General features: G+C 39.5%; 1 protein-coding gene across 1 annotated transcript in view; it reads left to right on the forward strand.

Moving 5' to 3' along the window:
- Window positions 1-326: 326 nt before the first annotated feature.
- LOC124607112 (ras-related protein Rab-34-like) overlaps window positions 327-21,952 on the forward strand; it is a 125,263-nt gene continuing 103,637 nt past the window's right edge. The window contains exons 1-2 of the mRNA XM_047139309.1: window positions 327-476; window positions 3,245-3,487. Coding sequence (XP_046995265.1) covers window positions 3,249-3,487 — 239 coding nt within the window. The 5' untranslated portion in view covers window positions 327-476; window positions 3,245-3,248. The remainder of the gene's footprint in view (window positions 477-3,244; window positions 3,488-21,952) is intronic.

Genomic DNA, 21,952 nt, shown 5'->3' on the forward strand with positions numbered 1-21,952 from the left:
GGCCTACTACAATTAAAGACAATGTTTCTCCCGACATCATTTCAAGCAAACCGCTTTGTTCTGGTTTCAGAGTAGGCAACCTAAAATTTTATAACGACATGACCACAGGGCACTGCCTGCTCGTAATGAGGCAATATACAGATTACTAATTGTTTATAAAAGTAGAGTTTTCTTTTTATTGTAAAAACTTTCTGCACTGATATAACAATAAAGTTAAATAACGGAACAGTGTCCAGAATAGAAACTGCATTTGTTGTTTAGCGTATCTATGTTGGCAACGGTTATTTACCTCGTGTTGCCATGGTTTCAGCGTCTTGCTTAGGGGATTAGCGGTGGTCTTGTATGGTGATCGGCGCATACTGAAAGTAATTAACTTGATAATAAATAGCAATTGTACCAGAAAGCTTACGGTCAGAAGATGCATATAATCTATATCAGCTGACGGCAGTTTTCATAAGGCTTTCTTTGCAGAAAAAGTAAGTACGGTACGGTATAGATTTTTCATATCACCTGTTGATATTTTAACACTAAAAAAACTCGCTATGTTTTGCTCTAACAGTCAGTTTCAGAATTTGGAATGCGTTGACATATGATTGTCAATATGTCCTGATATCAACAATAATGTAAATATATAGAACATGGCACGAACAGAAATTTCAGGACCATCCCATCACCTGTCTGGGCATTCAGTAATGAAATGTATTCGTAAGCCGAGTAGTGAAATAATGACATAATATAGAATTATGCCTATTTGTTTATGGCGGCGCAATAGGTGAAAATATTTACTCATTTAATAAAACTTTTGTTTTAAATTTGGTCAAATGTTCGGTACCGGTACTTTTACAGTACTTCGATCAGCATAACGTTCGCACATACCATAATTATCTCTCTAATGTGTTTAACAATTACTTACGCAAATAATAAATTAAGTAAATAATTGGGCAGCACATGGTGTGATTTTCATCTTTATTTAGAAATGTGTGCGCAATTTGATGCATGTTAATTTAGATAGATACATTGAATGAAGGTTCTGCCTATCAGAGAATAATTCGTATTTTATATATGAAGGAGTCGTCAATTCCTCAGAGCTTCCATCTCTGTGTGGTATGCTTAAGCCTAAATAATCACAATTACTGTCGGATTAAAAAGAGGGCGAGCTAGGTCCAAATTAAATATGCCTGAGCCTCACACGTTAAATACAATTAGGATGGTACTTATGTTTTGAGGACTGCTGGCACTGGTCTGTTAGAAAATGGCAACTAGACACAAATACATAGCAACTAGCCTACTACTTTCTTCACATTAACCACCACATTCCATGAATTCCATTGTAAAAATTATACATGCCAAAGTTGATCCAGACTTAATTTTTATTACTAGCTGACTAATAGTTGGCAGACAAACTCCTGAAAGGAATAATTGTAAAGCTATAAGAATTAAGAAATAGTAAAATTCTTGATGAAGCATGACACTCAGTTACAGTCGAAAGCTATACTGATTTTTATTGTTTTGCCACAGCAGATTATTTTGTAAGATGACAGGCAGTGAAAATACAAAATATGTAGTATTATTTTAGTTTCCATGTTAACCCAGAGAGAACTATCTCTGTGTCAAAGCTAACCAGTTCATTGTCTCATATAAAAGGAAATTTTACACATGTTTATAGTGACAGTGTAATTCTAATATGAAGAAGATCAACTACTTGCTGTATAGATCAGGATTTAAACTGTATATAATTACATGGAGAAAAAAAAAGAACTCAATTGCTGATGGTAATGTATTTTATAATAGCATGCGCACACATATGCACATGCTTGCGCACCCCCTCCCCCACACACATCCCTCACTCTCCCCCTCCTTTTCCCTCCCCTCCCACCTGACTATGATCTGGGAGTGTGTTGTGGTCTTGCCTGTAGTGAGTTGGCAAAAACTGAAAGAGGTGAAGATTGATGGTGAAAATGGGTATAGTGAGGAATAGAATTACAAGAGTGAAGTAAGAATTAGCTATATGGTGAGCAAGAGCAGTGGGATATATTCACAAGTCACTATTAGTTTTTGACGTTTGCATTATACTGTAAGGAGTGAGATTAGTAAGAGTTAAAATAGTTTCCTAAAAATTACTGATGTTCCGCTACAACTGTAGCCTTGGCTACGTTTGATAGGTTTGTTTTCATACTGTAGGTGTGTTTGCTTTTATTATCATGCTACTGTTAAGTCTTGCTTATTGTTTCTTCCTGGGTGGTGTGAATGGCAGATGAACTGTTCAGTTTTTAAGAAGCAAGTGTGATGAGGAAAGGAATGATTCTGTGGTACAGCAGTTGTAGGCTAGAGAAACTGTACATAACAAGATAAGACAACTTGTGGGGACAGAAAAATTGGGAGAATTAAAATTAAATTCTTGAAAAGTCATGTTTATAAACAGCAAGGAAAAAAGAAAACTGAAGAGGTTTGTTGGAGAGAAGGAAATGACAGATCGTGTGGTGTTGTGAGCAGATTGCAGCTAAAACTATTGAAAAACATATAATAATGCAAAGACATTAAATTAAAGGAAAGTAAAATGGATAAAAAGAAGTTGTTGAAGCAGCTAATTTATGAAGACGAAAGAGCAGGGCAAAAGAGGAAAAATAGACACATAAAAAAATTTATTAAAATATGCAAAAATCGTAAGGAAATATTGGTCACCATATTTATTCCAGTGAAATTTATTTGTAGAGTTTGATGATGTAGTATTCATTTATTGTGAATAATCCACTGCTGTTTAAAAAGAACAATAACATACATAATTACAAGATCAAAAGGAAAAATGACATTCATTACTCCACTTTAAGATTGTCTTCAGCACAAAAAGGGGTACACAGTGCTGCAACAAAAAATTCTGATCACTTAAATAGTGATATAAAATGCCTGACAAACAGCAAAGTAAAATTTGAAAACAAAAAAGTTTCACGTTTAGAACTCCTATTCTGTTGAAGAATTTCTGTTATAATGTGTAGAAGGTGGTAGGTGGGAATTACTAGCTCACATCTGTATGTTTAAAAAAATATATAAATTTTCAGCATGTGTTCATATTTAAAAATTAATCTGCAATGTAAACGTATAGTGACTCATTTCATGTCATTATGATTTATCATGCAAAATAATCCGTGGAGCATGTGGCTTACTATATAGGCTGTGCTAGCAGCAGTAGAATACTAGATATTATGTTGATTGTTCGTTATATTTTAAAGAAATGGTTGTTTTACAGGTAAATGTTGGAATCTCGATCAGCTGTTTTCAAAATGTTACGTGATAAGGCATACAAGGACAGACAAATAAACTCGTTTGTACCACCGTACAATACTGATGCTACACCTTATCGACAGACTGACTTCAGCCTCGAAGTAAGAGAAGCTTGCAAGTCTAATGCCTCCATTACTACTGGGTTGAAAATATCCAAAGCTATTTTCATTGGGGATGTAGCAGTTGGTAAAACTTGTGTGATCAACAGGTAATTATTATATTTTGAGATTTCATATATATATATATATATAAACCTGCATGGCTTCAGGTTTAATTCTGATATTTGTGACCAAGTTTAATACTTAGAAAACAAGGAGAGGGAAGATGCAACTAAATGGCTAACTTTAACAGAATATTTCACTTGCCAATTAGTTATTCTAGCAAATTTCATTAAAACAAATTGATATAGGTAGTAAATAACTTCATATTTACGAGGAGCACTCATGAAATTTGTACCATTTGGTAGAAAAAAGATAGAAATCTCAACTTTGACACGTTAATTAGTACAGTAGTACATCTCTGTATGAGATCCCCATAAGTTCATATGTTTTTCCCACTAATGTCAATCTGTTGTGTGCCACGATTGTTGAACTCCTCACCTTGCTTACCTTGGCATCACTGATGAAGTATTGCCAATACAGCTGTCCCTAAAGTTTCCAAAAGAGGAAGAAATAAGTGGATGGATGTGGAAAGATTAAACATAGCATGGGTGTAATCAAATAGCCACAATTCCGTGGACTGTAGGAGCAGGTACATTTTCATGCATGATTTGCTCATCTTTCACGATTGTTCCTTACCTCTTCTGCTTGTCTCAAGCTGCAGGTTGGTCATAAGATACTGTTAATATCAGTAATGGTCTGGTCATTTCTTGCATAGTCAGTGGAGATACTTCATCTACAATCCATAAAAAAAGACAATGTAACTTTCCCAGAAGTTGGCTGTATCTTTGGTGGAGGGGAATTTTCTTTGACTGTCCTTTCTTGCAGTTTTGGGCCTTAATGCTGAAGCCAACTTCAACCCATCATGGTCATTGTTTTCCTTTTCTTTGAACATACTCAACATTTCCATTGCTGATGCCATGTCCTGCTTCATTTGAATGGACATTTAAAAATGGGGAACAATCAGGTCAGCACCAGTCATGTGCAGTACATCACTTTGGATCTTGTGCATTCTACAGTAATACCAATCTTTCTTACAGTTGCTTGGGGTTGTTCATGTTTGCCATGTTGCTAGTGGAGAGCAACAGTGACAGCATTTTCATTAACTATGAAGTGTAGTGTTAGCCAAATACCAGCATAACGCGGGGGTGGATAAAAACACCGAAAGCACAACACATTACCATGCCTAACGCAATGTAGGAAACCTGGCATTTGAAACAACTTCGAGTCATCTCAGAGTGGTTAAATACAGGTCCTGTATGGCGTTTAGGGGAATCTTATATCGTTCTTCGTGAAAAATTGTGGCAAGTTCAGATAATGGTGATGAAGGTGGATAGCCACCATGCGCCCTTATTTCCAAAGTAGACCAAAAAGGCTCAATAATTCTGCGTTGTGGCGACTGTGATGGCCAAGGGAAACATCAAAATTCATCCTTTTGCTTACAAAATGAGTTCTGGATGATGAGAGCTGTGTGCATAGGGGCCCTGTCATCTCGGAACACAGCGTCACCACTGGGGAACAGACATTGTACCATGGGATGGACCTGATCAGCCAAAATGGTCACATAATCCTTGGCAGTAATGTGAGCTTGCAGAGTAACCATGGGGCTCACAGAATACCATAATATGGCTGCCCAAGTCATCACTGAACCCCCACCAAGTTTGGCACATAAACTCGGCCATAAGTTGGAAACATTGTGAAAGAAGACTCATCCAAGCAAATGACTTTCTTCCATAGCTGTATAGTTTAGGTTTTATGTCTTTTGCTCCACATTTTCCTATTACTGGCATTTGCATCACTGATGAATGACTGGAATTCCAGCTTGCACTGCCGTTCTGTGCTTATGGAACTTCTTCCATGTTGTTTTGGTGTTGACAGGGTTCACAAGTGTGACATTCAGTTCTGCAGTGACTTTTGCAGCTGTCGTCCTCTTATTTTTCATCACAGTACTCTTCAATGACTGTCTATCATGATCATCAAGACGAGACCTTCCCAGCCTCTCAAAATGCCAAACCCTTAGTGTGGTTCAGGTTCATTGATGATGCCTTCATGATCTGGACCCAGGGCCAAGACACTCTATCTTCATTGCTTCACAACCTCAACTCCTTCTCTCCCATCCTCCTCAACCCAGCGTCTCACCTTCCTAGGTATTGCCCCACTCCTCTCTGGTGGCTCCATCCACATATTTGTCCACATTAAACTCACCAAGCACCAACAGTGCCCTCATTCCTACAGCTGTCATCCCATTCAGACCAAAAAGCTCTTCCATACAGCCCGACCAACAGGGAACGGTGTATATGTAATGATAAGAACTCCCTTGCTCAGTATGCTGAGGGTCTCGCCAAGGCCTTCACGGACAGGTGCTACCCCCAGATCTATTCTGCAAACGGGTCTTCCATGTCATTTCCCCCTCAACCCCCCCCCCCCCCCCACACACACACACACACGCCATGAACTGGCCACAAAGGTGTGCTCCCTTCATCACCCAGTACTATGCCAGACTGGAATAGCTGAACCACACCCTTTGCCAGGAATTTGATTACCTGGCATCAAGCCCTGAAGTGAGGGACATCCTACCAGAGATACTTTCCCATCAGGAGCCGAGCCACGTACGAAAGCAGCCATGTCATTTGCCAGCTCTGCTGCAACCATTGCACAGCTTTTTATATTGGTATGACTACCAACCAGCTCTCCACCAGGAAGAATGGCTACCGCCAAATTGTGGCCAAGACCAAGGTAGACCAGCCTGTGGCACAACTGGCAGCTGAGCATAACATGCTTTATTTCAGTGGCTGCTTCACTATGCGAACCATCTGGATCTTCCCCTCCACCACCTGCTTCTCTGAACTGCACAGAAGTTAGTCAAGATTGTCGCACATTTAAAGAGCATCCAATCATATAAGCAGGAGTACTGTGTATCTCGATGTTATGGTGGCATAAGAATTACTCCATTAAATTTCGGGAGTGCTTTCACCATAAACTTTGTTTCTTCCTTACAACACATTTTCTGCCTTGGTAGTTATCCTGACCTCATCCTACAGCGATGTACTGTCCCCACATCTTCCACCCAACAGTTTCCACCCCCCTCTGTCGTATCATTTCCTTTCCATTCTCATCTCCCAGACTCTATTTCCCGCCATCTGCCAATGCACCTGCCCATCTTTCCCTGCTCCTCTTCTTTTCACTCATTTTTCCCCACCTCCCTGCACCACAACCTCCTGACACTGTGCCTGTTGGCATTGTAGTCCCTCCACACTCTGCCAGACAGCATTCCTCTGTGTCCCCACCTGTATACTACTATCCCTTCCCCATCCCCTCCAGACTGCTGTTGCTATCCCATATAATAGTTACATTCTGACTGAGCTGCAGGAGTTAGCGCTCATGTGTACGTGAAGTGCTCTCACTTGTGGATATGAATGGTGTGTGTTTCTCTGTGGCTGACGAAGGCTGAAAGCTTTGTGTAAGTGTCCTTTAATTGTGCTTGAAGAGCTCTCTGCGCATGCGTAACAAATGGGAGGGGAGTGTAGGGATGTTCATTGCTTGCTTCGCCTATAAGAATTCAGTTGACATGGAGCACTTCTCAGGAGCATTCCAAATATTCTTTGTGAGAGAATTTTACAGAAACAGTGATTTGGTGACTGCAGCATGGAGAAAATTTTGCAGTGGTCATGGATTGCGTAATGTAAATGATGCTCCAAGTGTTCCCCGTATCCAGAAAGGGATCAAAATATTTTAGGAGACCAGTTCAACACTGGTCACACTGAAGTCTTCCCCGTATCCAGAAAGGGATCAAAATATTTTAGGAGACCAGTTCAACACTGGTCACACTGAAGTCCAAGCACCCAAGGTCATCAGAAATGGGTGAATCCATTTAAAGTGTAAATCTTTTTGCTCATGATGATCCTAAGCATGCAAGTTCTTTAAATGTGTATAGATCATCACTGCACCAAAGTCTGCAAAAAGACCTTAAGCTGTGCCCTTAAAAAATCCAAATAGTGCAAGAATTAAAGCCTCAGGATACTAGACATTACTGATGTGACTGAGTGCCTTTCATTTGATAACGTCTTGTCTACTGATGAGGCTGATTTTCACCTGAAAAGTCACATCAGTAAGCAAAATTGCCGCTAGTGGAATGCAACGATTCGTAAACAGAAAGAAGCATGAGAAACCCCTTCATTCACCAAAAGTTACTGCATGGGCTGTGATGTCAGCTCGAGGAATAATTGGCCGTACTTTTCTGAGGACGACAGCAGTTGTGCAGTTACAGTGAATTTGGAAAATTTTGAGACAATGTTAAATACCTTTTTGTGCCTGGATTGCAAAATGTTACCGATTATAACCAAAGAGTAAGATTTCAGCAAGAAGCAGCCACAGAACATACACGTGCAATGTGTCTATACTGAAAGTTCATGAAATTTTCACTTACAAATTGATCTCCGGGAGGGGAGCATAAATTGGCTCCCACACAGTCCAGATTTCAGCCCCATGGATTTTTTTCTTATGGGGATATCTCAGATCTAAGGTGTTTGTCAACAGTCCGACTTCTCTGGAGCAGTTTAAAGAAAATATCTGTAGCGAAGTGGCAGCCATCCCAGTGTCTACATGCTGAACTGTCATGCAAAATTTTGTTCATTGTCTAAATGAGTGCCACAAGCATGCTGGATTGCATTTAAATGATATTATTTTTAAGAAGTAAATTCCTAAACTGTATATTTCAATAATAGATAAAGATTTTATCGATAGACCTCAACCTCTAATTTATTTTGACACATGAAATATAAATGTTGTTCTGAAACACCCTTGTTTTCAAAAACTGAACATAGTTTACTTATTCATTTTCTTCAAAAGAAAAGCAAAAAGAGGCTGCACCAAAGTTTATCGACATTGTCACACGTTTAATGAGCATGAAATCATATAAACTGGAGTAATGTGTATCTTGATGCTTTGGTAGCATAAGAATTAATCCATTAAATTTCAGAAGTGCTCCCACCATAAACTTTGTCTCTTCTTTACAACACATTTTCCGCTCCGGTAATTATCCAAGCCTCAACCTACAGTAACATACAGTCCCCGCATCTTCCACCCAACAGTTTATACCCCCTCTGTTCTATCATCTCCTTTCCATTCTCATCTGCCAGCTTTTTTATTTGTCATCCTCTGCCAACGCAACTGGCTGTCTTTCTCCCTTCCATGATTTGTCTAGGTTGAAGCCACTGTCTTTGTTAATTTAATTCTTTGCCAAATGAATTTAAACTGCTTGCTTTAACAAACTCATAAAAATATAGCTACAGTGCAACTAGTATTGGCACATCAATGTCTCAGCATGGATCAACCACTATGCCACAAGTTCAGCTTATGCATACTTTTGCTACCAATTGACATCTCCGGCACTTGCATTTTCTGTGGTTTAAAATGATGGAACAACTATGTAGCTTCAGACTGACATCTCACCCTGAAGATAACCCAGATGTACATGACTGAATTGTTGGAAGAAGAAGAAATAAAGTTAATGCAGCTACACTCGTGAAGTTTAATCTTTGGGAGTAATGTATTTTGCAAAGAATACTGCTGTGATTACCACATCTGAGGGACCTAAAGGCCAGGATGCAGAAGGCACTGAACATCTTGAAAGTGCCTTAGTCACAGGTCTTAGGGAACAGACAGAGCATGTCTGCCCCATTTGTATAAGGCTTTCGTGAGATTGTAGCTATACTATGGGTGTGCTGTGTATGGATCAGTGAGGCCTTTATATCTGAAGATTATTTTCCATCTTGAGGGCATTAGGCTGGTCATGGGCGCCTATAGGACCTGCCTCATACCCAGTCTCTGTGCCGAGGCTAGGGATGCACCACTCACCATCGAGTGGCAGCTGGTATGTCAGGCTTGTAAGTTCCTCTGTGCTCCAAATTCACCAATGTACCATACTGTTGCTCATCTCTCTCTCTCAAATGTGTTTGCTCCAGTTGTTCACGAGCGACAGGGCATTTTTAATTTGTGTGCAACACTTGCTGTGGAGTGAACGCAAACCCAAATCCAGGGTTTTAACCGCCTTCCACCCTAGTTGCTGCAAAGGCCCAGAGTAATTTTAGATTTAGTGTAGCACAGAAGAGGCTGCATTCCTGCATATTTTTAATGCATTACTTCATTATACTTTAACCCTTTGAGTCCCAATATATCAAAAATAAGTAAACTTCTAATAATATATCTAAAAACAAAGATGATGTAACTTACCAAACAAAAGTGTTGGTATGTTGATAGACACACAAACATACACACAAAATTCAAGCTTTTGCAACCCAAGGTTGCTTCGTCAGGAAAGAGGGAAGGAGAGGGAAAGACGAAAGGATGTGGGTTTTAGGGGAGAGGGTAAGGAGTCATTCCAATCCCGGGAGCGGAAAGACTTACCTTAGGGGGAAAAAAAGGACAGGTACACTCTCTCTCACACACACACACACACACACACACATATCCATCCGCACATATACAGACACAAGTAGACGTCATGTCTGTATATGTGCGGATGGATATGTGTGTGTGTGTGTGAGAGTGTACCTGTCCTTTTTTTCCCCCTAAGGTAAGTCTTTCCGCTCCTGGGATTGGAATGACTCCTTACCCTCTCCCTTAAAACCCACATCCTTTCGTCTTTCCCTCTCCTTCCCTCTTTCCTGATGAAGCAACCGTGGGTTGCGAAAGCTTGAATTTTGTGTGTGTGTTTGTGTTTGTTTGTGTGTCTATCAACATACCAACACTTTCGTTTGATAAGTTACATCATCTTTGTTTTTAGATATATTTTTCCCACGTGGAATATTTCCCTCTATTATATTCATATTAAACTTGTAATAATTTTCACAAAAGTTGCTTTTATTAGTGTCATAAGCGATGAATACAATAATTTTAAAAAAAATTTAAAAATTAGTTCTTTAATAGAGGTGGTTTCACTGCCAGACCACTGGCACACATGGTCTTCAACCATGTATAATTTCAAGTGGCATTTTTTATAGCTGTTTTGAACTTTCCCCAGGCACAATCCGACATTACACACATCGCAATGCCATTTTGTTATGTGGGGTTCAGCTTTTGGGCTGCAGTGTGCACAACGACGAGATCTTGCTTGTATTGGCATGTATTCAGACTTGGTTTCCCTCAGTCCTTGAGGCACCGTCTTTTAGAATTTGTTTGCATTTGAATCGTGCATGTTCTTGATGGTGTACCATTTGTTGTGCCGATAAGTTCATGGACCACCGCAATCCGGAACTCCTTCAAAAACATTGCTGCCCCATCACTCCTTTCTTGGAACAACAAAAATGCATTTACAATGCAGACATCCAGCATATGGTAAAAAATTCTAAGCCACCGTCTTTTACTTTTCCTATCAATCTCTCATACAGATTTTGTCATGTCTGTTTTATGGATGTACTCCATATGTATGTACTGTTTCACGAGTGTGGGGCAAGAGATCTCAATTACTGATGCATCTTTTTGTTTTTGAGACACTGTTGTTGACTGCCTTGGATCATGAAAATTAGACAGATATAAAATTCCCTTCCTGTCCTTCCATATCAGTGCAGACATGCCTTCTCCTGTGCATCTGTAGTCATATTCACAACACTGAAGATGTTTTACAGGCTCCAAATCTTTGGGCAAGTCCTTTTGATCTCTTTTTACTCCCCCATAAGTACACACACCATGATCATGAAGATTTTTCATTAGGCTAACAGAAGTGTAACAACTGTCAAAATAAATCCATGATATTTGTTCACCACTTTCTGAGTAAATTTCTCCACTACCCTTTGACCCAATTGTTTTTCTGGACATTTACCAGTTTTTCCTGAATAAATCTGGAATTCTGATTTTTATATTGGTTTTCAAGGCATATATTGGCAGAAGCTAGAATGTCCTTTGAATTTTGGCATTGATTCTTTTACAGACTGACATTCAGTAGGTTTGTAGGAATTGAAGAAAGTCCTAGCTAGCACATCTAGTAGGGGACGAAATTTATATAACGTATTAAAGTTGTCACTTCCATGTTGTGGCTGGCAGCTGTTATCATTGATGTGGAGATTTGATAAGTACCAAATGAAACCATTTTGAGACATTTTCAATGAAATATATTTGTCTCATAGCACAGGGTCTGAAGACCAGTATCCTTGTAGCTTGGAAGAACTTTTACTCCCATTAGTGCGTTAAGTGCAAGGAAGACCTTCATTTCCTCTTCTGTTGCAGGTGAAAAATTGGTATTACCTCCTTTTTTTGGTGGCGTACAAATTAGTCCGGTATACAAGTTTCAAAATAAATTTCTCTAGAAACAAGTTTACAACAGGAGAGTCACAGATGTCATCAGTATTTGGTCCAAATTCTGCAGAGAAGTCACACATAATAGGTAATCTTCATAGTTTTCCCTGATCGTGTCCTCAAGATACAACTGCGTCAAGATTTTACTGTCTTCATTGTGGGATTATACACAACTTGCAGCACTGGAGCAGATGAGATGTGTTGAGAGTGCTAAATTCCTCGTCTGTTCTGACTACCTGAGTGCCCTTCACTCTCTACAACACTTGTACCCAGCAGATAAAATAGTCAAGAACACCTAGGATGCCCTCCTTCATCTACAAAGGCTGGGCAAGGAGGTATCTTTCTGTTGGGTGCCAGGCCACATGGGTATTAAGGGGAATGAAAGGGCAGATGTAGCAGCCAAGGAGGTCCAATATGATCCTCAGTTACTTCAGTGTGTCATCCTCCTACCTGCTGTTGCTGTTCTTATGAGTATAAAGTCAAGTGTTGGTGGGAGGAAGAGTGGCTGTGTCTAGTAAAGTCCAGAATGCAGCCGTGGCATACCTCTTTCCAACCACCCAGGTGGGATGAGATCCTCCTTGCTTGCCTTCACATAGGCACAGCCCTCGTGGCTTCTTGTTCGGTGAGGGGACTCGCCAATGTGCGGTGCTAGTGGTTTACAGATCACAAAGCACCACATTTTACTAGACTGTTTTAGTTTCAGCAGCTCTTTTAACAACAGATTTGTCTTCTATTTTGATTGACAACTAAACAAAGGTGGTGCGACTTTAAGATTTTGTGAACTGGCCTACTTGCTCCCTAAAACATTGCAGCTATGTTTTTAATATGTTATCAGAGAGCTAGCTATCCATGTTTTTTGCAAGTGTTCAGTCAGCCACATATTCCTGTAAATCTATTTTAGTTTTCCTCATATCTTTCTTAGATTTACTTATCAGTTTAAGAACATCTAAACAATGTTAACATTGTTGTCCATGATGTGAGCTAGTGTGATTGTACAGGTGATCATGAGTGAGATTGGGGAAGAGTGAGTGCGATTATTTCATCTCAGATTGCTCTTTATGTCTTTTCTCACATTTCCTCCGTTTTAACTACATTCATTTCTTCTAATTTCATATGAGAACTGAAAACCTTGTTGTTGAGCACCCCTAAAACACACAAACACACACACACACACACACACACACGCACACACACACTTCGTTACTTGAAGAATCACTTTCCAAAAATTAGTGGCATGTTCTTTAAATATGAAATTTGATTTCCCACACATTTTGTGATTTATGTGTTGCTTTTAAGAAGGGTAGTGGTATAAAAACAAAAGATAAATAATATTTAGTGAATTGTACTCTATAATTTGCTGGAAGTGGTTTTATAATTAAGGTGTTGACTAGTAGCATTCCCAAATGAAGAGAAAAATTATTAATATAATTTATTACTGATAGCAAGTGCCAATTTCTTTCATTTTTGAGTGAACAATTTTCATTGCTTGTGTAGACCATCATTATCGTGTCTTGAAAGTCAAAACATCTTCATCTTCAGCCCTGAGCTGGTAAATTTCAAATTAGCAAAGATAACGGGCAATCTTAGCTTCTTGTCGTTGTGATGGTCTTCAGTCTGAAGACTGATTGGATACAGCTCTCCAAGCTAGTGTGTCCTGTGCAAACCTCTTCATCTCCACATATCTACCCAACCTATATCCATTTGAAGTTGCTGACGGGATTCAACCCTTGGTCTCCCTCTTTTTGTCCCCATCTCCCAACCCCCGTGGCTCAGACCATTGAACATATAACCCAGGCATAGAAGTAGTTTAGGAGTAACAGAACAACAGAAACTTGACAGAATTTCTAAAAAGTTCAGAAACGATCCTCAAAAGATATTAGAAGAGTGAAAAGGGCACATGACAAAAGTAGACTAAATGAAATTGAAGAAGAGTTCAAGAGAAATAACATGAGAAATTTCTACAGAATATTCAGAGAGAACACAGAGGGTTATCATCCTTCAAATATCTGCTTCAAAAGAAGAGATTATTTCTAGAAATAATTAGTAAAGAAAACTGGAATTTTTTTAAAAAAAAAATCCTTGATAAACTTATCAACTGCAACAAACCTAAAGAAAAATTGCACTTCATGAAAAAAGTACCAAATCCATACACAAAACTGCCTGCTATCACAGAGGTAGAGGAGGTCATAAAATAACTAAAACGAACAGATCCCCAGGAGAAGACTGCATTATCTCCAAAGCCATGATACAGTGCCAATAAAAATTAATCAGTGTTCTAACAGTATCTTATGGTTTTGGTTCACCGTCTACTCATCATGCAGCAATGGCTCAAAACAGCGTATTAAGGTGCTGAGATACCACACAGATGTGAGATGGGTCATTAGCTGTGTCATCGTCATTATACTGCACCTGGTCCCTCAAATGTTTGGATGGCATGACAGGAGAGAATCTACCTGAGATAACTTTTGGAATCAGTGTAAGGGAAAGTGGAAGAATGTATATGTTTTCAGGGAAATATGACAAAGCGAAATTGTTAGCTGAGTAGTAGGAGTTGGAATAAGGTAGCACAGCTATCTTGCTGGAAGTTGATAAGCTGGTGTATTGAGAACACTGGCTGTAGTTCAGTTGCAAAGTTTGTAATTTAAACAGCAACTAGCTTCATGTATAGTTTTAAAAAGTTTATTTAAATCAGACCATTACAGGTTTCAGAATTATTAAAAATTCGTCTTCAAGTGCTTTCTACTGGGGCCTTGATTTGTACTCATTTACTGTTTTGGTGCACATTTTTCATTCACAATTTGATAAACTTACAAGAGATTTTCTCTTCTTCTTTTCCCTTTTTCACAGAACAATCGAGTTATGATTTTCATGTCAATGAAACATTAAATGTGGCCCTAACTTATATGGTGTATACTTGTGTATTATGCTTTTAAAATTAACACATTTTTTTTCATTTGCACTATGTGAGTGCTGTTTAATTCTCTGTAAAGTGCTTTAACATGAATTATTTTATGTTTTATGACAGCACACATGCTCACCATTTACAAAATGTTGTCTAGCTTCACCTGAGTGACATAGACAATAGTTTCAAAGATGTTAGACTAGTAAAGAGTGTGTAGTCACAGTAAAATAAGTCTTTGCTAGAGCGATGACATTAATTTCAAAAGTCAAACGGAGGATTAAAACTTTGTACAATAAGTTCAAAATGGCATTCTATTGAATGGGTAAGATTACAAAAACAAATATTATACAGGGTGATTATAATTAAAGTTGAACTTCAAACCACTGTAAAATAACACAACTGGTCAGAATGACATCAAATTGCAACCGAATATTATTGGAGAAGTGGGAAAACATATGGCAGAAGAAAAATAAATAGTTACAAAATATAGCAGTAGATGGCACTGTAAGCATCATAATTTAATAGTGGTCGACTGCAAATGACAAATGAATTGTACAACAACGCTTAAGGTGTATGTTTGACATTGAAACAAACTATACTACTCAGTGTGCATGGGTGTACAGGTGTGATACTGTTAGTTACATAAGCCTATCCACCACGAGAAGGTCATATCACCTCGAGCATCACTCACATCAGTTTTTAATTGTCATGGGGCCAAAAACCACATAAAAAGCATCAACCACATCGGTTTTTAATTGTCTGGAGGCCGAAAGCCTCATAAAAAGCATCAATGGAAATCAAATCAGATTATTAATTTCCGTGTGACAGGCACAAAACATGTTCAGTATGCTGTCCACCATTTTCTGCAACAAGTTGAAATCGAGAAACAGCATGTTCCACAACTGTTCAAAATGAACGTGTTGCGCAATGAGTGCCCTCAATGCAGCTACGAACACTGAACACAACATCTTTCAAATAGCCCCACATGCAGAAGTCACACAGATTAAGATCAGGTGACTGGGATGGCCAGGCTGTAGGGAAATGGCTGCTGATAATTCTAGCATTTCCCAAATGGCGTTTCAGCAGCTGCTTAACTGGACTTGCAATGTACAGATGTGTGCCATCTTGCATAAAAATGATCCCATCGATACATCCACGCTGTTGGAGAGCTGGAATTGTGATGGTTCTGCTTGCTTTAAGTCTTCAATTGTTATCCTTGGTGTCGACATACTGCATTGCTACACTGGCTGAAAAATGGGTTGTTGATTCCGACACTGACTTCTGTAAATAATGTAGCTGACAGGTGCACAGTTGCATTTCCAAGTACTTTAATTTCACTGTTCACAAACCCCTAATAACACACCGCTATATGGCCAATGCACTATTGTTTAACTTTCGATAAACCTCTTTATTAGGTTGCAGGCGAATGTCCACATGCTGCTAAAATAGCTTACTATTGAACATCTACGAGCAGTAAAAACCTAACCACAGAGTTCACAGTTCTTGAAGAATAGAAAGTACATATGGAGCAGGCATTATCATTGTTTTTACACATGGCCTAATTGTTTAACACTTATTCCACAGTTAAGTTGAAGCATTGTTGTTGTTCTAACCAACACAGGTTTCTCAGCTGAAACTCGGCCGTGGACTGACGTGTCTTGTGACCAAAAATAAGGCCGTTATATATCATCACAAAAATAGCTACCGAATCTACACATTGTTTGAAGTTAAATTTACAGAAATTACAATTAAAACTTAACTCATTAAATTAACTGAATACATCGAAAAATTGGTTCTTTTTAACAGTTTCTTCTACTACAAGGGTTAAGCTGAATTATTTGTTTAAATCATGAAATTAACAAATATAGTTATGCAAACAACACTTTTGACAAAACTGTTAATTACTTTGGAATTAATTAAGGGCTGGTTTTGCTAACATGTTTCAGACTAGAATCAAATAGATACTTTAAGAATACTAGCATTTTGTCTTCCAAATGTTTACAATTATTACAGAATTTATATTTGTTTATACACCAACAATAGAATTTAAGTTATGAAACAATTACTGATTTCACCTAAATTATAAATTCAAATGACATACATAAAACTAAGCACAAAATAGATCTGGTGTTCTATTCTTTAAAACTGAGGGCCAACCTTTCTCTTTTATGAAAATGCAGATTATACGCGTGTTTGTTAATAGCGATTAGTTGAAAGTGAAAAAACGAATTTAAGGAGGCAGATGGCAAAACAAGAGGGGAAGTAAAATTATCCCAACTTGCTTCATCACAGAATGATGTGGTTGTGCAAAAGACACTCATAGCACTTACCAGTGATGGTACAGGTAACAGGATCAGAAGCACCTGTCTCTTCGAAAAACTATGGCCCTATAATAAATGATGCCGTAAACCCACCACACAGTGACCATTTCAGGGTGAAGTGGCACTGATTGATTTGCTTATGGATTTTTCATTGCCCATATATGACAATTCTGTGTATTGACATATCCTGTCAGATGGAGTTGGGCTTCATCTGTCCACAAAATCTTCCATGGCCAATCACTGCCCACTTCCATGCGAGCAAGAAATTCTAAAGCAAAGGTTTCTCTTGCTGGCAGGTCAACAGGAAGCAACTCTTGCACATGGGTAATTTTGAATGGATAGCAAAGAAGGATGTTTCGTAGGATTTTACACACCATGCTCAAGGGTATGTCCAATGTTCGGGCAATTCTCCGTGCACTACACATTTGCACGCCACCCCTCATCTCCTTCTGTATTGCAGTGGCCACTCCTTCCACTGAAGTTGAATCAATTTGTTTCCTCCCTTTACCAGGCTGCACACCAAAAGAACCCATCTCTTTGAATTTCCGAATCATTTTCTCCAGACCCACAGCAGTCATTGGACCAACACCTGTTTTCAAACCCTCCAGTGTCCAGAACTTCTGCAGAGAAATGTGTGTACAGTCATCATTTTTGTAATACAGCTTTACAAGCAGAGCACGATCCTGCATTGAGACAGTCATGGCGAATGTCGCAGACGCGAAAAGAGAAAAAGCTGTGTACCGGCATGTTTATACCAACTTCAATGGGCCGTGTGTATGACAGGTGTTTTCATTTACACACAGCACCATCTATTGACCAATTTTCACAGTCCCCCCCCCCCCCCCCCTTCTCCGATAATATTCCGTTGCAGTTTGACATCATTCTGACCAATGGTGTTATTTCTACAGCATTTCGAAAGTTTAACTTTAGTTATAATCACCTTGTGTATAAACAATGGAAGGTTGGTTTGTGTGAACTATCTAACCAGATCTAATATATGTTACATTGTGAATAGATAAGGTATTTGTAGATTGAATGGAACCAGCATTGAACTTGGGCATCAGATGACAAACATTATGTAAAATACAAGAGCACAATAACACTTTTTTATCTTTTGTTGTTGCAATAATAAAACTGAGTATAAAAATTGAATCTAAAGTTGCATTCTATAAAATAAATAGCATTATGATTCTTTTATACTGATTGCAGTTAAAACATATGAGAGATGGTGCTATCTTAGTATACTGAACAGAATCAGATTGAACATGGGCATTGGATGACTGATACATTAAAAGAGATCAGTAAGATATTTTTTTTGGGGGGGGGGGGGGGGTGGACAGTGTTAAAAATGAGTTTGAACATCAGGTCTAAAGTTGCAACCTATGCTTTAAATAATAATGAGATACAATTCACTGATTGGCCACTTATAATGTAAGAAATAAGTTGCTATGTTTTTGTATATCAGACTATGAATACCATATAAATGTGGGTTTTACAATAAAGGTATAGGCAATTTATATTGTTTTTACGCAAAAGAGTAAAAATATTAAATTAAACAATGTTGGATGACTCTGTTTGCTCACTCATAATTAGCCGAAGAAAAGTGTTCTTATGTATATGGATCTCAATATACTCTAGAAGATTCATTGTGTCACATCTACACCTGTACTTCCATGACTACTCTGCAGCTTGCAATGCCTGTCAGAGGGTTTTTTCAACCCCTTCAAGTTATTTATCTACCTTTCCACACTCTAACAGTGCGGAGGATAAAAGAACCCTGAAATCTTTCCATATGAGCTATGATTTCTCTTATTACATTACAATGACCATTTTCCCTGCATTGATGGGCACAAATAAAATATTGTTGCATTTAGTGGAGGAAGTTAATATTTTAAATTTCTTGAAAAGATCCCACCTCAACAAGAATTGCCTTTGTTCTAATGATTGCCACCCCACCTTGCATATCATGTCTGTGACATTTTCTTCCCTGTTTCCTGACAATACAAAATGAGTTCCTGTTCTTTTGACTTTCTTGATGTTCTCCATCAATCCTGTCTGATGCAAATCCCACACCACGCAGCAGTACTCCAGAAAATGTCGGACAAGTGTAGTGTAGGCAGTCTCTTTAGTAGATGTGTTAAATAATCTAAGTGTTCTTCCAATACACAGTCTTTGATGAGCTACCCCCACAACATTATCTATGTGATCGTTCCAGTTTAAGTTATTCATGAGCATAATCTCTAAGTATCTAGGTAAATTCACAACCTTTGAATCTGGCATTAGTATGAAAAAGTTTGTCTTGATGGGAGAAGCAGTCTAGTGGTGGGAATAAGGAAGAGGCTGGTGTAAGGATGGAGGGATAGGAGGGTAGGGGTGGGAGACGGTAAATGCTGCTTGTGGTACCATACAGGGATGAGGTGGGGAGAAGGTAGGGCAGCTGAGTGCACATGAAAGGTTGGACGGAGAATGGAAAATAAGAGAAGAAGAAAAAAAAATACTATGGGTGCATTGGTGAAGTACAAGGCTATGTAATGCAGGAGTAGGAACAGTGAAGGTGATGGTGGGTGAAGGACAGTGACTAACAAAAGTTAAGGCCAGGAGGGTTATGGGATGTAAAATATATTGCAAAGAGAGTTCCCACCTGTGCAATTCAAAAAAGCAGATGTTGGTAGGAAGAATCCAGATAGCACAGGATGTGAAGCAGTCATTGAAATGAAGAATGTTGTGATGGGCAATGTACTCAGCAACTGGGCGGTGCAGCTATTTTTTGGCTATAGTTTGTCAGTGGCCTTTCATGTGGACAAACAGCTTGTTGGTTCTCGTGCTCATGTAGAAACTTTCCTCCAAAATCCTCAGTCCCATGGCAGTATCAATCCTTTCAAAAGGCCTTACCTTTTACCCCACTCCCAAATTCAATCATGCTGGACTTGTTACAGACCTTCTCTCCTTCTCCCAATCCCTACATTGGAAACATTTTTTCGCCACCAACCCTACCAATCAGACCCAACCAGAGACCAATGTTGAACCATGCCCGACTCAGTTTACTCCTCTATCCAACCATGATACTCCCCCTGCCCTCAGATCACCCCCTGTTACTTTCCATAATGTCTTAACCCTGAACCTTGCACCTCACCATCATTCCCCAAGTCAAAACTGATTCCAACCTTATAATCCTACTTGCTGACAAAGGCTCCTCCACTGTGGTTTTCAACTGCAAGAATTACCTGTCAGAAGGACTCCACCAGCTGTCCAATTTGCCCACCTACAAAGTCTGCCACAGTGGCCCATTCCAGAAATCCATCAGGATCTTCAGCCCGTCGTCAACCCAATCATCCAGGATGCCCCATTGTGGGTGGTTACTATGCCCCCTCTGAGAGACACTCTGCTCTTGTAGACCAACACCTTCTGTCTGTTACTCGCAACCTACCCTCCTATATAAAAGGTGCCAACCATTTCCTCTACCAACTCTCAACAGTTCCTGTTCCTTTACTCACTATTCATGCCACCTCCCTTTACACTAACATCCTTAATGCCCATGGCCTCACTACTGTTGAGCACTACCATTCCCAGTCCCCAATGGACTTCAAACCTATAACCCCCTTCCTGGTCACCATGACCAGCTATATCCTCACTCACAATGACTTCTCATTTGATGGCATCACCTACATACAAATCCATGGTAGGGCAATGGGCACCTCATGGCACATCCTATGCCAACCTTTTCATGGGCCATCTAGAGGAATCTTTCCTACATACCCAAAATCCCAAACCCCTCACCTGGTTTAGATTCATTGATGATATCTTCGTGACCTGGATCAAGGATGAGGATACCCCTATCCACATCCTTCCAGAATCTCACACCTTCTTCCCCCTTCGTTTCTCATGGTCCTCCTCAACCCAGCAAGCACCTTCCTCGTTGCTGACCTCCAACTGAAAGATAGCTACATCAGTAACTCCATCCATATCAAACCTAAAACCCATCAGTATACCTCCACTTTGATAGCTATCACCCATTCCACACCAACAAGTCCCTTCCATACAGCCTACCCACCAGTTGCCGTTGCATCGATAGTGATGAGCATTTCCTCTTGAAATATAGCAAGGGTCTCACTGAGGCATTCACAGATCATAATTACCCTCCAAACCTTGTACAGAAACAGATCTCCTGTGCTTTTATCTCTCCACTCAGCCACCACCTCCTGAAGTGCCACCATGCGGCCACAGAGGAACATTCTCCTCGTGACTTAGTACTACACAGGACTGGAGCAACAGAATCACATTCTCCACCAGGGCTTTGGTTACCTCTCATCAAGCCCTGATATGAGAAATGTCCTACCCACTATCCTTCTCAACCCGCCCGCACCGGTATTTTGCTGCCCACCAAACCTACACAATATCCTCATCCATCTTTACTCAACCCCTGCTCCCAAACTCTTGCTTCATGGCTCATATCTGTGTAATAGACCTACCGTATTTACTCGAATCTGAGCCGCACCTGAAAAATGAGACTCGAAATTAAGGAAAAAAAATTTTCCCGAATCTAAGCCGCACCTGAAATTTGAGACTCGAAATTCAAGGGGAGAGAAAAGTTTTAGGCCGCACCTCCAAATCGAAACAAATTTGGTCCATTGTAATATGAGACACAATTTAGGTCGAACGAATGACGATACGGCTACAGTAGTTTTGTCCCAGTCTTAAGCTAAGCAGTTACGCTTTACCATGTAGCCATTGCTATGCGTCAGGCGTGCTTCGTCTGGTTTGAATCAGTTGCTTATTTTTCTTTGATCTGATAAGTGCTGTTCTCTTTGTTATAGGTGTTTATGTCACTCTAGGCTGAAAATGCATTACTGTACTGTGTCGTGCATTGTTTGTCGCATTCTGATAATAAGTGTTTACGACCTGTCGCCGATAGCAGTATGGCTTGCTTTTGTGCGCGCTACCGCCGCTTACAATTAAAAAAGAGAGAGAGAGAGAGAGAGGAATTGTCTCATTGGCAAAAC

Source organism: Schistocerca americana, chromosome 3, assembly GCF_021461395.2.
Source record: "Schistocerca americana isolate TAMUIC-IGC-003095 chromosome 3, iqSchAmer2.1, whole genome shotgun sequence".
NCBI classification, from domain to species: Eukaryota; Metazoa; Arthropoda; class Insecta; order Orthoptera; family Acrididae; genus Schistocerca; species Schistocerca americana.